At 36.8% G+C, this 17,835-nt stretch overlaps 1 protein-coding gene across 3 annotated transcripts in view; it reads right to left on the bottom strand.

Moving 5' to 3' along the window:
- Nucleotides 1-2,763: 2,763 nt before the first annotated feature.
- The window catches only part of USP47 (ubiquitin specific peptidase 47), a 117,518-nt gene continuing 102,446 nt past the window's right edge, over nucleotides 2,764-17,835 (bottom strand). For all 3 annotated transcript variants that reach the window (XM_025459494.3, XM_025459496.3, XM_025459495.3), the window contains 9 exons: nucleotides 17,033-17,810; nucleotides 12,166-12,341; nucleotides 11,736-11,816; nucleotides 9,922-10,037; nucleotides 9,442-9,560; nucleotides 6,879-7,009; nucleotides 5,574-5,621; nucleotides 5,350-5,480; nucleotides 2,764-4,328 (listed from right to left, as the gene is read on the bottom strand). In XM_025459494.3, coding sequence (XP_025315279.1) covers nucleotides 4,154-4,328; nucleotides 5,350-5,480; nucleotides 5,574-5,621; nucleotides 6,879-7,009; nucleotides 9,442-9,560; nucleotides 9,922-10,037; nucleotides 11,736-11,816; nucleotides 12,166-12,341; nucleotides 17,033-17,810 — 1,755 coding nt within the window. In that variant the 3' untranslated portion in view covers nucleotides 2,764-4,153. The remainder of the gene's footprint in view (nucleotides 4,329-5,349; nucleotides 5,481-5,573; nucleotides 5,622-6,878; nucleotides 7,010-9,441; nucleotides 9,561-9,921; nucleotides 10,038-11,735; nucleotides 11,817-12,165; nucleotides 12,342-17,032; nucleotides 17,811-17,835) is intronic.

The following is a 17,835-nucleotide window of genomic DNA, read 5'->3' as shown; positions in this document are numbered from 1 at the left end:
GGCTGGGAGGCAAGATAGATTTCAACAAGTGTTTGGAGAAGAGGTTTAAAATGATTTCATCATGCAACAAAAATCTTATGGAGTTCCTACTGTATGTCAGGCCCTACTACCTACATTAGCTGCCAGGAGACGGTGGTACATGAGATAAAACGAGGTCCCTCCCTCATGGAATTTATGTGCAGGTGTATTTTGCTCCACTTTGTCATCAGAGTCCACTTCCAGTGGGAAACTGCAATCGACATAACACAGTTGGCAGAGTTACTGGAAAAACAGAACCACTTCTGTATCTCAACAGACTTGGTTGAGATACTCCTTAACCAGGAGTATGGTACTCCTTAATTAAATGGGTTACTTAAGCATTGTAAGAGGGTGAACATTGTGCTCTCTGTACTGGGGAAAGAGGCAGGTTGGGAGCAAAGGAAGCAGATGGGGAGCATGGTCCCCACTTCTCAAGCAAGGCTGTAAGGGTCCACTGATAATTCTTGGCCTGGTGAATTCTCAGGCTATGACCAGTCAGAAGACCTGCTTCTCCAGTACAGAGTAGCTGGTAAGTGAGGAAGTCGGTGCTGTCACCGGGAGGGGGAGAGCCCTCCTCCCCAATGCTTTTTTGCCCTTCCAGCTTGGCCACTGCGATTGCTGCAGTTTTTCTAAATGGTCACACATGCTTTCACACACTTGATTTTGCCATGTATTCTTGATTGTTTCTAAAAGCCAAGTTTTGAAAACACTGTATCTAACCAAGTGGTTGTATAGCACCCTTCTTCCCAAGAATGAGACTAAAGGAACATCTGGTTTCCTGTACACCCAGTCTTGATGGCCACAAGCTTTATTTGGGCCACGAACTCCTTTGCAAACCTGATAAAAAACTTGACTAGACCCCCTAGAAAACTACATTACGCACAGTATTGCTTTTGTAAAAGACCTGAATTGCCTTATAAGTCTTCTACTAGTGACCACATAATGATTTTTCAAAAATTAAACAGAATTTAGTTTTATTTAGCAAATAAAAAAAAAAAAGTCCTATTTCAGATTATCCTCTATTCCATATACCTTAGACTACAATTTGTAAGTCACAAGTGCAAAAGAGTTGGTTAGCTGTCTTGATGCTAAACAAAGGGACACAACTCGGAGAACTAAAGTAGCCAATCGGAAAGGAAATACTGGCGAATGAACCAGAATAAACGATTTTATTGTATTCCATACATTCACAGGTCACTTCCAGAGTTAGCAACAACACTGATTAGCAATGCTCTGATTCTGTGCACTCGTTTAGTTTAGACCGCGTTGCAAGTTTTAGTTCTCTTCTGGCCTAGAGATGCCACACCCTTTCTAACAGTGCAGTCTGGCAATGATTTTCTAGCTGTGGCAGATTCCACAGCCCCCCCCCCCCTCCCGCCCTCATCTCAGAATCTTATGTAAGTACTTTCCATCCATTAGCAAAGAGACCACCGAATACTCTAGTGTAGGGCTTCTTCACTATTTTAATCTCATTATGACTATTAGCCCTTACTTACACTCCCTAGTTTGGCAGGTGGACTTCCAGCTAGCAAGCTTTTGCACAGACCAGCTAGACACAGGATGGTCCTGAAACCACAGCGTTTGCTACCTTGACCAGGATACTCCCCTCACCTTCAGCACCTGCCTCAGATATGTCGGTACTTGGTCCTCACCTGGCATGCCTGGTTGACGCAAACCCATCTCTCCCACGGTAGAAGCTCTTCCAAACTTTGGCGTGACCTGTGAGAAACAGGGTCACAATTTATTGCATGTGGCTTGTGTCACCTTGAACCACACAGTCAGCGCTCTGCCTCTTGGCTGAGGGGTACTCGCGAGATTTTCTGAATCTGATGGGGGGCAGGTAGACACACATTAACCTCCCTCACATAAATTACCATTCCCATCACCACAATCTTTAAAAAGTTTGCCACCCCCTTTACTGAAATTGTTAAAGTGCAACATTGTGTTCTCACTCTAACAGGCACTGAAAAGCAGGAAGCTTTTTCTTTTTGATAATGAAATATATTTTCTTTACTCTTGATATTTGTAGTATGCCTGCAATTAGAAACAGCAAACACAAAAACAAAAGCAGGGCAGAAGGCACAGAATGAGGAGCAGGTGTGAGAAGAATTTTACCATTTACTCTTAAAGGAACACTGCCCCAAACCAAACCCAGAGCCCATTTTGTTTACAATCAGACTCTTCTGCTCAGAGAGTGGGTCCTCCAAAGCAGAAACTATTAACCCCTACATTCCAAGTAAGTAGGCCCGTATCAGAACCAAAGAGCTATCGTGTTACATCAGAAAATCCAAGTGATCCAAACACAATGCACCACAAATGCTTCCAACTTCTTCCTCTGAGAACACCAACTCAGTGCCACTAATGCAAACTTGGAACATACTTCAATGAAATTTAGCAGAATGCTACACAGTTTACATGGAATAAAAATTAGCCAGAAAAATACCATAGAAAAGTTTTTTTTTCCCCCTGTGGATTTCAAGAAACTTTAAAGATATTATGGAATTCTCAATTATTATATTCAAACTACAGAGCCAACATCTGCTAATACTATTTTCTATCTTTCTTAAAAGGAAATAAGGCAGAAACCTGATTTTAAAATATTGACAGGATCCTCCAAAGTTAAATATTAACATCTTTTCATCTCTCTTATGAGAACTTTACTGTAAATGTATCTTACAGAAATAAGATAATTATTGAGTACATGTTACAAAATGTTAAAGAAAACAAATCTATTCTTAATCCAGATTCTTCATCCACAAAAGTTTAATGACTAAAATAACACAACAGAATGAACAAATGTTTTATTGGCATGTTCATTGTTGTAAACAGCATCTGGCATGAAAAAGTTTTACCAAAACCTTTTTATTGATTTTTATAAATTAGATGGCATTTTCAAAAATTTATGTAGAATCGTGTTCATTGAAGTCATATTTAGCAAAGCAAAAACTTGCCAATTCTAATAGACTTTGCAATGAAATCATGTTGACTGCATCAGCCTGTGCCATGACCTGACTTACTAGCAAGTTTTTCAACACGATGTTAAGACGCTTCCGCAGAGTTAAACTACATGTAACTACAAATCAACTCCAAAAATTAAAGTGAGACTTACAAGGGTTCTAGAAGATTCAAACTTGAAGTAAATCTTCAAAGATAAATGTACAAAGAAAAAAACTGAAGCCACTGAACAGAAAAACCTCATTAACAAGGGCAAATACAATCGTATGGGACCCAGCACTGAGGAACCTCACTGAGGATTACATTTACATAGACTGCTATACTCCTCAATGTACACAAATGTACATCATGAATGATATATGAAAAGAATAACCATGGGAAATAGTTGAATTGCAATTATGATAACTCAATAGGATCAATTTTATTTACATGCTGAATGAACGAGTGAAACGTATTCTCTACATCCATAACTTAAGTACAATCAATTATAATTACAATATTGCAGCAATTTGAGCTGCTACCTGCTGGGAGCGGTCTAAGGGAAACGTTTTGATGTTCCAGAATAATGTTCTTAATACTTTGCAAAAAATGAAACAAAATAAAAACACAACTTCACAATTCTTTACTGGGTTATGGCTGGTTCTAAGAATTTCTTTCTTCAGCTCCTATTTTTGCTGCTTTCCAAAGGTCAACACACGTTGCATTTACTTCCGAATTGTCAATGAGGTAATGTGTGTATCAGTGAAATAAACAGAAAATTCATTCATTCATGGCCTTTGCACAGCTTTTATTATGAAGCTATGAGCATCCTGTTTGAGGCTAGTTTTACTAGCGGCTATGTGCACATTTGTCCGCAATAAAAGAAGTGTACTCATTCCCCTTCCCCCTTTTCTAGTAGCAGGTTTTGCTTTTTGTTTTTTTGTTTTGTTTTGTTTTTATTTTTTTGCACATCCCTTTTCACTTTACAGTACATTTGACTATAGTGCACAACATGATTCCAAGTCAAAACAGTGGCCCATTGGGCACTGACTGAGCTTCTGATTGGTGAAGGGCAGTCCAATCAGTGCTGGTGTCACTGGGTTACCCCTAACCATGTCCGGCCATAATGGCACTACACAGTAGCAGTGAACCATCTAATTAAAACCAAAAATCCCCCAGGGAAAATGCTACACTAGCAGAGTCAGTCTTGAGTCAGATCTTTATTTGGTGCTCCATCCAGATATATTTTTAGTGCTTTCTCTTTCCGAGGTGAGTATGTTACACGATGTCCTGTCTTCTGGAGTCGACTGCTTTCTTTTTTCATCAGTTCATTTCTTTGCTCATCTGTTAATTCCATTAATTCTTCTGTTTTATCCCTGTATTTAAAATATTAATTACATATTAGATCTGTATAGCTATCCACATTGATTTATGCTTGAATGTTGTAATGCTTCTTGGTAGAAAATGAAATCTGAATGTCACTGGTGAATTTAAGTAATCTCACACTAAGATGTCTTGGATTTCTAATATGTTTATTTATTATTATTTTTTAAAGATTTTATTTATTCATGAGCGAGAAAGAGAGAGAGAGAGAGAGAGAGAGCAGGGTCCACGCAGGAAGCCCAATATGGGATTCGATCCCGGGACCCCAGGATCACACCCTGGGCCAAAGGCAGGCGCTAAACCGCTGAGCCACTCAGGGATCCCCTCTAATATGTTTATGAACAGAGCACTCATTTTTAAAAATGGCATAGAATAATTTCATTGCTAGTATTAACATAATAATACTTATCATTTATTGCACATCTATATATACTAAGTACTATGCCAGTTTTTAAAAATGCAATAGTTCTATTTCTTATAAAATTCTGCAAGGCTCACATCATTGTCATCATTTTAGAGATGAGGAGCAAAGTAAGGAACAAAGCTTAATGTGAACTCTTTATCTGCCAGGCTCTAACTAATGACTGTTCTTTTTCTTCTGTATCTGTACTGGCTCATACAGGAGCCACTTGCTACATGTGCCTACTGAATGCTTGAGACCTACTGGAAGTGTAACATTATTTTGAAGACTTACTATAAGAATGTAAAACATCTCATGAATGACTTTTTATATTGATTACATGTTGTAATGATAACATTTTGGATATAACTGGGTTAAAGTATTTTATTTTTATTATTTTAATATTTATTAAAATTAATTTCACCGGTTTCTTTTTACTTTTTTAAGTGTGGCTACTAGAAAAATTCAGAATGTAATATGTGGCTCTTGTATTAACTACTGATCAGGATTACTCTATATCATAAACATAGTTAAGGTATTTATGGAGAAGAAGATACTCATGCACAACAAAAAATGTTGTATCACTAGGAATAACAAGTAGTTTGTTAACATACCTATAAAATATGACTGCACCATCATCACAGATATAAAGAGGCCAGACATTCAGGGTAGAAACTTTAGGATTCCAGTCCAAATCCTGATGAATATCAAGGACAGAAATATCACAGGGAAAAGTTCCTCTACCCTAAAGGAAAAAAATGAGTGAATGAGTAAATCATGCTGTTAGCCATGTTTATTGAGCACTAGTACCCAAATGCAAACATTCTCAGAGCTTTACCTTGGCAAATTCAATATCTTCCAAAGGAATTCCACTGATTTCAGAAAGCTATAAAAGGAAACATTTTATATGAGTTCATTAAAAAATAAATTTGCTAAAATAAGTCAACCTTTTAACCCACACAGATATAGACTGATTTTTTCAAAAATGTAATAAATGTTTGATATAAAAAATCAGAAAAAAAAGCAGAAAGAGTAATGGTCTCCTGTCCACCCTGCAAATGCCATGTCCCAGAAATACCAATTTAGTATATTCCTTCCAGACCCCTTCCTATGCATATATAAACTACATCACATATTTCTAAAATACATAAAATATATTTTGAAACATCTCTATAGAATAATTTTATATAGCCTATTTATAAGAATAGGGCACAGAGTAACCTCATTCTCTCCAACAGTTGAATATACTATTTTATACCCTACTGATGGACATCAAGCCTGTTTTTAGTTTTTCCCAGTTATGATATTGCCTGTTTCCCCACTTTATGACTCGAGGCATTTTTGATGTTCTAAATTTTCACCATTTTAAGAGGTAAAGAATGTTGTTACTGTTTTAACTTCTATTTCTTCAACAAATTGCCTAATCAAGTTCCTTATTTTAAAATTAGATTGTTCATCTTTTTCTTATTAATGTAGTAGCTCCTTATAAATACAGACCATCATGTTTCATAGTTTCATATCTGTTTCAAGTATTTTCCCCCTTTCTTGTTTTTTTATCTGTGTTTACAGGTTGTTTAAAAAAAAAATGGGGAGGAGGCTGTGTGTGGAAGTTTTATGCTTTTACATGATCTTTTCTTTTTTAGTTTTTGGTATTATGCTTACAAATATCTTTCCTTTTCTACGACATAAAAATATTTTCAATATTTTTATCTAGTACAATTATAAGTTTATTGCATTTTTTATATTTAGAATTTATTTGGGGGGTGGTGCAGTCCCAAAAATTGGTATGAATTATGGAAATATTTTTCAAGATGCTAATTGTTTTAGTACTGCTTATAAATGATTCACCTATTCCCTAGAGAGCCATAGAAGTTATTCTAGTAAGTTCTAACTAATCCTAATTACTTAGGACAAACTTGATTTAAGTAACTAAAAGTGAGGGTCCACTTCTTGATGGCTAAAAGCCAGTGTAATTTTTCACAGCATCAGAAGCCTGAAGAAACAGAAGGGTGTGTGACAAGGTGTCACAAAGTGCGAGAGAGAAAGGTTGCCATGTTAGTGTTTGGCACTCACTTCCTAGTTCCTCTCTTAAGCAACACAGAGAAAAACACATGTTAGTTCAATTTGTTTAAAATGAACTTACCTTCTCTCGCAGCTCATCGACACTACTGCTTTCCAACACAACCTCCTGGAAGGGATCCAGTTTCATCTCTGAAGGTCTCCACCGTCTTGACAGAACAGCCAGCTGGGACATGGATTTCATCTTCTCTACCCCTAGGAAGATACAAGATTAGGTCATCTTTCTCTTTTCTCTAGAGGTTCATAATTTGGCTTTTTTTGTACTACCTGACTGAACAAAAAGATTTACTTCAAGTTTTATGCTTAGATAGGGGACATAAAAGAACCCAATTATCCCAAGGAGTTTTTGAGAATAAAATATTTCCTCTCTTCCCTCCAGTCTCTGAAGAGTAATTCATTACTCTTTTGCAAGCTCTCCTTCCACCAGGACTCCTAATTCTCTTCCATCCTGAGTCCCACTGGACATTGCTCTACCAACTACTCTCTTCTCTGGATAGCCAATCTTTACTTCGTGTTGGCTACTACCCCCACAATCTATCATGATCAAATCATCTTCACTTTAATCTTTTTTCACTCAGGCTATCATTAGTTAACCCCTCTCTTCATTTACTCAAAGCTTACTGTTCTCCAAAACCCAGCTCAATTGTCACCTTTCTCTCTGGTGTACACAAAAGCAACTACTGATTTGGTCCTCAATACCTATGATTTTGATATTACAGATTTACAGTTCTGGTTCTCTTATAGACTATGCATCTGGAGGGCAATCACTCGTTCCTACTCATTTTTGTAGCAACAGAGATTAGCAATGGCTGACAATTCACAGGTCAATAAATATTTCTTAATCACATAACTTATGGCTTACTCAACTATTTTGATGCTAAAATATATACTGAAATGATACTAAGGCAGGCACCTACCATCCAGTAACATCTTGCAGCTAATCCATCTTTGCCAATACACACTCAATCCTTCCTAACAAGGGGAACTTCCATGTCCTTCATAATCTCTTCCTGACCTACCCACAGTGATTATTCTCTAAGGCCCCAGATACTCAGAGAAAGAAACAATCCAGAGCACCTGCCCACCACAGCATGGTAGACAGTGTCCTACTTGATCCTGTCTCCTCCATTAACTTATCAATTAATCATAGTTTTAACAACTAAAATTTAAAACAAATTGGACCCAAAATAGCTTGAAATAGGTGAGGTATCAGTATTATTGAACCTTCTGAAAACTATCATAATCTTATATTTTAATTTCTATGGGAAAAAAAAGTTAAATTAAAATCTTTCTAGGCAATAGCAGTCACAAAAGAACACAGAATAGTTGTTTCCTTGATATGATCTCCCCACAGCCAATCTTTCTTCCATTTCCTCCTCCAAAAAAACCAATACTTGAAGTGTTCCAATGTTGAACATTAACACCAGGAGGTTTGACAAACACAAGTCCTCGACTAGGTTACTGTTACAGGTTGAACGGTGTCAGAGACATTTAAAATCCTATACCCTAGTACCTCAGAATATGACCTGCTTTGGAAATAGGGTTGTTACAGTGGTAATCAAGTTAAAATGAGATTATTAGGGTGGGCCCTAATCCAATATGACCAGTGCCCTTATGATATGGGGAAATCTGGAAACAGACACAAGCCCATAGGGAGAACATCATGTGCAGATCAAAGCAGAGATCAGGACGATGCATTTACAAGCCAACAAATGCCAAAGCCTTGCCAACCAACCACTAGAAGCTAAGAGAGGAGCATGGAACAAATCTTCCCTCACAGTTCTCAGAAGGAACCAACCCTGCTGACACCTTGATCTCAGACTTCCAGCTTCTAAAACCGTGAAACAATAAATTTCTATTGTTTAAACCATCTAGTTTGTGGTACTTTGCTATGGCAGCTTAGGAAACTAATACAGCTACTGTTCTCAAAATCTCTGATCAATTATCAATACCACACCCTCTAACAAAATAAGCCACAATGAAGAAAGAAATTAAATAACAGGGTGCTTGGCTGGCTCAGTCGGTTAAGTGTCTGCCTTAGGCACAGGTCATGATCCTGGAGTACGGGGTTCAAGTCTGGCTCCCTGCTCAGCCAGGAGAGGGCTTCTTCCTCTGCCCCTCCCCCACTTGTGCTCTCGCACTCTCAAACAAACAAATTCTTAAAAGAAAAAAAAGGAAACTAACAAACCCAGGTAAGAAAATGTTGGCAGAATTTTCTGTAAAAAGTACTAAAAATGCAACTTTGAAACTGGAACTTCCGGTAAGGAGAAATTAATATTCTCACAATTACAGAAAATAAATATTTATTTATTTTTTTTTTTTTAAAGATTTTATTTATTCATGAGAGATACAGAGAGAGAGAGAAGCAGAGATATAGGCAGAGGGAGAAGGAGGCTCCATGCAGGGAGCCTGATGTGGGACTCGATCCCAGGACTCCAGGATCACACTCTGGGCCAAAGGCAGGCGCTAAACCACTGAGCCACCCATGGATCCCCGAGAAAATAAATATTTAAAAGGCAAATGGAACCCAGACTAAAGATAAAGAAAACCTGGTATTTGATAAAAACTACAGGCTTCTATTAGAGCATTTCTAACTGATATTTCCCCCACAAAAATACAGATAATACCATCAAGAACTTCAAGGAAAACCTCCCAGTTGCTGGAAATATTAATATCTTCTTCATAAATATGATAATCCAAAAAGACAGTGCCAGGATTCTTCCATGTTTTTTTCCTTAGACGAAATCTACGAACATGATAAGACATTTTAAATTACTGTATTTTGAGATTCTTAACCTAAAAAAAATGACATGAATCTGACATTAAGGAAAAATGAACTATGTTTAAATACAATAGTATTTATTCACTAAAATTTGGGGAAAATATAATAAGATACTCCTTAAATGTCAAATTTAGTATGCCAGAGGAAGTCCAAACAAATTCTAATAGTTTTGCTTAGTTCTATTAAAAATTAATCAATAGTACTGAAATTCTGAATAGTTCAGGAATTTTTAATTCTAGTTTTAGAAAATTATACCACTCCATCCACACCAACTGACCACACACAGTCTTCCTTCCAATTGCTGAGGACACTAATTTTACTTTACCTGTCAATACTGAGCTCTAAACCACACTGCTCCCTGAGTTGAGGAATTAATTCCTCTTTTGATTGCCGTACAGTCATTCCTTTAGCAAACACAGCATCTAGCAGAAACTTGCATGGCTAGGAATATAATCATCAGAGAACTGAATTACACATTCAAATAGGGATATATGAGATATCTTATTTGCACTTTATAGTGTAACAATTACAGGCCTGAGTTTAGGAGTCTATCTTCCTAGGTTCAAATCTTGGCTCCACTTCTTACTAACACTGCTATCTTGGCCAAGTTTACTCAACATTTCTGTGCCTCCTTTTTTTCATCTGTAAACTGGGGACAATGTCTTCCTCACAGGGTCATTGGGAAGATTAAATTATGCATTCATATTTCTCTTCTCAAAACAAAATGATCACAATTTTGAAAGTAAAAAGAATCACCTTTATGGACTAAATGAGGGAAATGCAAACTAATTCTCCAAACACATTTATTCATTGTCTCAGAAGGGACACTATCTCTGCAAACCCCAAACTCAAAAGAAACATCCACATATGAGAGATATGACAGGTGCTCAATAAAATATGTTTCCCTTTCTGCATTTTCAGTTACTTGCAGCCAACTGGGGTCCGGAAGCAAAAGATCCTGCTTCTCACAAATCGTTAGAAGGCTCATAATAGCCCAATGCTACACTGTAATAGTCACAGTGCCTACATCATTCACCTCACTGTATCTCATCATACAGGCATTTTATCAAGTCACATCATCACAAGGGTAAATATAGCACAGCAAGATACTTTAAAAAGATATTTTGAGAGACCATATTCACAAAACTTTTATTACAGTATATTGTTGTAACTCTTCTATTTAATTACTGGTATCTGTTAATCTCTTATCATGCCTAACTTCTAACTTAAACTTTATCAAGGTTGGCATGTCTTGGTAAAAGCACAGTATATGTAGGGTGTGGTAGTATCCAGTTTCAGGCATCCACTGGGCAGGGGAGATCTTGGAACACATATCCTCTGGATAAGAGGAGTGGGGCCACTATTATATTTGCTATTTGGTTTTCATACTTGTCTAGGTACTCAATAAGATGTTATAAACATCCTGAAAACAAGGACTTTGCCTTTTTCTGGGTATTTGCCATAGTTTGGTATATACTGTATGACCTTGGGCAAATGACAGAATTTCTTTGTGCCTCAGTTTATCTATAAAATGGGAATAATAAATAGTACTCATGTCATAGCTAACAGACAAGGGTTAAAGGAGTTAACTTCTGCAAGCATACGGTAAATGCTAATAGGTAAATGCTTGCTAAATACAAAAATGACTCTCTGAACACAAAAGGTTCTGTATAAGGACTCTACAGATTAACTGCTATCCTAACTATAAGATAGTGCTAACTGCTATAGCACTACATGATCATATCTAGAAAACAAGTACAAACAATTCCCCCTTTAAAAGCAGGATATTTTTGCTTCACTCCAGCATTTATAATAACACTTTAATGCAGAAGGATGGCAAAAAAATGCTTGAGGGCCACTTCACCTGCTGCCTGTTTTTGGTAAATAAAATTTTATCGGGACATAGCTAATCCCACTGGTTTATGATTGTTTATGTCTACTTTTGTGTTACAGTGGCAGAGATGAGTAGTTTCAACAGAGGCAGTATGGCCTGTACAACTAAAGTATTTTCTGGAAATAATGTGCAGATCTCTGCTTTAAAGAGATAAAAAGAAATGACTAGTAATAAAATCTCTGTACTATTATGTTTGTATTAACTACCAAAAGTGACTTTACAATGCTCTGAAGGGTATTCCTTACCTCTTGTTCATTGACCAGAAGCTGGTACACTTTAACTCTGTATTCTCCTTTTTTAAGTGCTCTCCCCAGTCTAATTGTAATCTATAAATTAAAACATTTTTTTAGATGCATTATGTCAGCAGAATAAACAACCCATTCTCCCCACACAATTTTTGGTCTTCAAAAATTCTCTAGATTATGGACTTTTGAGAACAGGTATATTTTTTACCTCTGATTCCCAGCACCTAGAATAGTAACTGACACACAGTTAACATTTAACAAATGTTTGTTAGATGAATGAGAAACAACAACAACAAAAACAACCACTAAACATAAAAATAAAATGACCCTCTTAGGGTTATGTATTTCACCTTACTTGGAAACAGGGCAAGATGTTCTCAAATCTATCATTTAAAACAGATTCTAATTATTCAAAATTATTTTAATCAACCTTATTGTCATCTGAAAATGATGAAAGTGTCTCATTCAGTCGGACGCTCTCAAACTCTTGATTGCTGGCATACACTCGAAAGACCTTGAAGTGAGAGGACAAAACTCCAACAAAGGGCTCTAAATGTTGTTTGAAAGCAGCCAGAGTAATTCTTTTATCAACATGCACCATCAACCCTAAGTACAAAAAAACCAAAACAAAACAGAAACAAAAATGTAAAAGAAACCTCTGAGAATATAAACAGATTATATGCTTTTTTATTATACTGTAAGCAGAAAATAAAGTACCCCCTTCAATTATTTGACTTTTAGCTAATATACACAACATTGAATGGACAAAAAACATGGACACTGAGCATATGATAGATAAAATCCAACAGCTTCAAATGTTCAGAGACATTTAATTGCTTATTTATTTATTTAGGCTGCTGATTCCAAACCAAACTTCCAGGAATTTGTTTCAACTGCATAGATTTCTAGTTCTACACAGTAATAATGTAGGCCCTGGCTGGGCTCCAACCCTGTCTCTTCTCCTTCCCAACTAGCTATGTGCCATGGAGCAAGCCCCCAGCTTTTGTACATCCACTTCTTCATTTAAACAATGGCACTGCAGTGAGAATTCAATGAGGTAATATGTTTATCATGCTCTTAGCACCGTGCCAGGTATCCAGTAAGTGCCTCAGAAATTGTTAGTAAATCTAGTTCTGGGATTTCTACAAGAATAAAAATGTCAAGACTAGTATACGAAGAGGTCTTTTATTACATGGTTGGACTGTAATAGGAAGAGTAAATGATCACAAACTCCCACCTCTTCAAGCTTCCATATAAGCTCTCTTGGTATTGTATTAGGATTATTTTTGGCAAGCTTTTTTCTTCTAATACTTATTTATCTTTCGTCCTAAGCCACTCATAAACATACTTCTGGAATATTTCTATATACTCTGGTCTTTATATTCTATCTAGTAAAGAGCAACAACTTCACTCATTTTTCTCTTTCTCTTACAATAGGCCATGCAGAATACACAAGCTGCCATGCTGCTGTGGGTCCATAGTTCCTCTGCAGCCATAAGCTGTAAGGCTCTCTCTAGGGTAGGCTTTGGTTTTCTGTGAAATTCACATCTAAAACATGCCTGGTTTATGTTCTCAGGTCATCCCAACTTTCGGGTTGATGAATTTTGAGTGGACTTTTTCAAATAAATTAATGTTCATTTACTGTTTTTCTGGTTATAAGATTCAGATCCGCTACAGAAAAGGTGACAAGTATGAATTAGAATATAAACGTGATGAATTTTGTTATATATGTTTTAGGCAGCATTTAATTTCTTTAAAATGTCCATTTCTAAACTTTAAGGAGTGGCCCCTAAATGTTAATGCAGCTTTTGGCAAATAAGCCTCTATTTATACCACCTAGCAGGTTCCTGAGAGAAGAATATAAGGAAAAATTACTTGATTAGAAATCGTAAGTCAATGGCTGGATTTAGCTTTACCACTTTTGCCTGATAAATGGCTGTCACTATGCCATCCAATGTCCCTGAGCCAGTTTTCTCATGGGACCATTACACAAGTCTCGCTGATTGCTGCTGACAAATGTAGCAAATTCTAAATCATTACTCAAATAATATGCTATTATTGCCATTTTGATTTCTGTGATAACTTGTAGTAATGTATCACGGGAAGACACAAGTGTTGATGTGGTCCAATATGGTGATTAGGACACCAAGTGGTATTGCAGTGAAATGGCCTGGCCTGAATGAATTCCTGGCTCCTCCTTGTACATTAGATTTGTGATTCTGATCTGTACTTCAATTGCCTCTCGTATAGTGGAGACAGGAGTATTTATAACCTCATGTATTTTGGGGTCAGTATAAGTAAAATGCTTAACACAGCCCTGGCCAAAATTGTTGGCTTAACTGATTGGCTATAATTATAATTTAGAGATTACCATCATACCATTTTTCCTATTTACCTCTTCAAACTAAAGAGTTCAGTCTCTTCATGCTGCAACCTCAAAATATCTTTAAGGTTTTTCCTTTTCTTTCCTTTCTTTGATGTATTTCTTGAACAAGGTGGTAACCTCACTTGTACAAAGAATTTTCAAGGCAAATGCACTGCCATTTTTATTACCTTGACCTCCTTGTTTACACCTGAATGCCTGTAGACTGCAACTAGGTCACAGTGGAATAGCATTTTCAGAGAAAGTCTGTAATTACTCCTTTAAACAGTTTCTGGATTATAACAGATAGCTTAAAGACCACCTCTTTGGGGAGCCTGGGTAGCTCCACTGGTTAAGTATCTGCCTTTGGCTCAGATCATGATCCCACAGTCTTGAGCCCTGAGTCAGGCTCTTTGCTCAGTGGGGAGCCTGCTTCTCCTTCTTCTTTCCCCCCCCAACATCACCTCCCCCCGCTTGTGCTCTCTCACATACTCTTCTCTTCCTTAAATACATAAACTCTAAAAACAAAACAAAAAACCCACCTCTTAAGTGTATTTTAGTTGTTACCTAAATTAATTGCTTATACTGTACACAGAATGTCATTTTGTAGGTATCAAATTCTTTGTCTACTATACTTTGCCATTTCATCCCTCTGAAGAATCTGTATTATATTCATTATTCACGTTACCCAGGCACCTACTTTCAGATCACTGAGGAACTGTGATGAACTGGTCTTTCTTAGTACAGACTCCTGAAACACCTGGTTGCTGGCTATCATCCCTACTGCTCTCCCTCTAAACCAGTTTCCATGGTTTTCATTTTTTCTTTTCAAACAAGCATCTGAAAGCTGAAGTAAACTGTAGTAAATGGGTTCTCTTGATCATGTTTACTATTTCAATTAACGCTAGTGAGTTAGTTCACTATGAATTTCCAGAAAAGTGGAATAAGACTCCTCAGACTATAATTCTAAGTATTCTTGTTAAATTCCTAAGGTTGAGACTCTCATGCAGTCAAATATCCAGCATATCATTATAAAACAAACCACTGGAATTTCTAACCTTTTCCTAAAGAGGAGCTGTTTCTAATTTTTCCAATGCCCTTGAAAGGTTGAGGATGGTAAGAAAGCAGAGTAGCTACTAGCTATTTTTTCTTTACTAGGATGTGAGGAAAGTAGGCGACAATGGTAGCAGTTATGAGGTGGAGGAATGCATACCAGGCTTACAATCAGAATACAGGAGCTTGATCCCAGCAGTGTGACCGACTAGCTGTGTGACCTCTGACAAATTAGTGAGTGTGAGCCAGTTTCTTCATCAGTGATAAGTGTCTAACAACATCAATTTCACACAGTTATTGAGAACTACATGAAATAAAGTTAATGAGCCTTATCAAGTAAAAAAAAAGCTACATAGGAAGTTAAAGCATTATTATAGAGTTTCTGCTCCACTGTGGCTCACTAATTCATTATTTTCCCACTTGAGTTTCTGGAAGATATTTATGTATGGGTGTCACATAGTTTCAGTGTTATTTAGAACTAATTAAACACAAATTTATTTATTTTCACAACTGATTTCATAATTTCTACCACTTCCTTTTAAAAGACTAAATTTTGGGACTATAGGCATCATAGCACTTAACTTTTATACTGGTTATTTGTGTGCCTTCACTACCAGATGAAACATAAGGCTGAATCTCTGTCATCTCTACTTCTAAAATCTACATAGGGCCTGGCATATTGAATGGATCCAGGAAAAATTAATTGGGTGGGTGGATGAACAGATGGATAAAGAGTGGGACTCCCTTCCCACTGTTACAAAGGTAATGGAGCAAAGGCATTCAATTCAAAGACTTAAATTCTAGTAATGGTTCTGCTACTTACTAGCTACACATGTACTTTTGGGCAAGTCATTCATCCTCTATGAACTTCAGTTTTCTTATCAGTCAAATGGGGATATCAATGTTTGCTTTAAAACTTTCAGAGAAGCTTCAAGTAAGATCAAACAAGTGTTTTGAAAACTAAAATATAAAAATATAAGGGGTAATATCAATATTTGCATTGTTAAAGACTAATGCAAAGTATTTATTTGAGCTATCCCTTGCAAACCTGAAGAAAAATTTTTTATATTGAACCTGGTTATCTTAATTCTCTGGCTGTTTTTAGTCTCATGTTTTCATAAAAGTTTAATTTTATTTATTTTAAAGTTGGTGTGTTTTTGTTGTTGTTGCTTATCCCAAAGGCCCAAATTGACAGATCTCTTCAATCTTTTTGTGATTATACAATGGAGAATTTCTAGTTTACTTTGCCTGGAGCTTATTTCAAAGTATCAACTTGTTTTTTTTTTCCTACCCCCAAAGTATAAACTTTAAAAAAAAAAAAAGCCCCCTTTTCGACTTTCCCAGATAATTATGGACTATTGAGGGGATGTAGGAAGGGAGTTAGCTGAACTGTGGGATAAAGAAAGGGGATGCACAAATAAAAATTTTTTCCTGGGCAGTGAATATCAGTGACTATCAAATTTCCTAGTGTCTGGTTAAAAAAAAAAAAAAAAAATTCTAGTGTCTGGTTCTTCTTTTTTTTTTTGGTATATCATTTACTTTTTAAGCTATTCCTTAAGTTCATACTTAGTATTTTATCATAATTCTTTGCCTTTAAAAAATTCTTAATTCTTTTATTTTTTTTCACTTATCTTTCCCAGAGCTGTGACATCGCGGTTGTCACAGGTCTGACGTGTTGCAGACATCCAAGAACACTTGCTACTACAACTGCACCGAACATGAAAGCAAAGGCAACAGAGGACCTTCTTAAAATCCAGGAAGTTATGGGTGGTCTTAGAACAAAGTATCTAACTCTTAGCTGATTCTTTTCTCAACTAAAAATTTATATAAACTGAGAAAACAACTGGTGCTGTTTCAAAGAGCCTTTTTTCTAAGTACATACATTTATGTCCTTCCCCAGAACCTTCGTCTGCAGCATAGGGTTCTGCTTTGAAATACATGTACTGTATTTCTCCCCTGCTCTTGCCACTCTCATCGTATTCACTATCAGTTCCAGAGTCTTCTTCTGCTGTATCCCAGGTTTCTTTTTTCCCTTCATTTGCTTTAGTTCTTCTACTACTTGTGATGCTATGAGAATCAAGTCCATTAGCCAAAGGAATCTGAGCATTATCTGCATTGCACAAAGTGTCACTGCTATGACTGGAGCTAAGAATGTCACTGTCCACTGAACTTGTACTCCTGTCATTATTCACATCTGAGTCTGATCGTTCTTCAGACTGAAAATTTTCAGGATCAGAAGTTTGAATGTGCTGTTCAAGTTCTCTATTGTCCACTGATGTTGAAGAGTCCCTCTCATTGAGAGGTGATTCTATGTTTTCAAAGTCACTTGTCTCAGTACTTTTGCTGCTGTCCCCATTATCTCCATCTTGCTGCTGCTGTAGTGACAAGCTTTTGAGTTTTTCAGTGCTTTCTTCTAGAATAGCTTCCACAGACTTTAGGCTCCCCACAGGTCCTTTGACTCTTTCACAGTCATCATCCACATTACCAGAATCGCCCCCAGCTTTCTGGCATGCTGTCCTTTTGGAATAAGATCCTGGGGACTGTTCAGGTAACAAAACAAATAATCTGATCGTATTTGCATGACGATCCAGGAGTTTCCACAAATGGGAATCTGTAAAGGCCATCTGGTAATCCAAAGTCTCAGAACTTTCAACAAACACCTAAACAGTAAGCCAAAAAGTTACA

Source organism: Canis lupus, chromosome 21 (genome assembly GCF_003254725.2).
Source record: "Canis lupus dingo isolate Sandy chromosome 21, ASM325472v2, whole genome shotgun sequence".
NCBI classification, from domain to species: Eukaryota; Metazoa; Chordata; class Mammalia; order Carnivora; family Canidae; genus Canis; species Canis lupus.
This window is presented reverse-complemented; position numbering and strand designations above follow the sequence as displayed.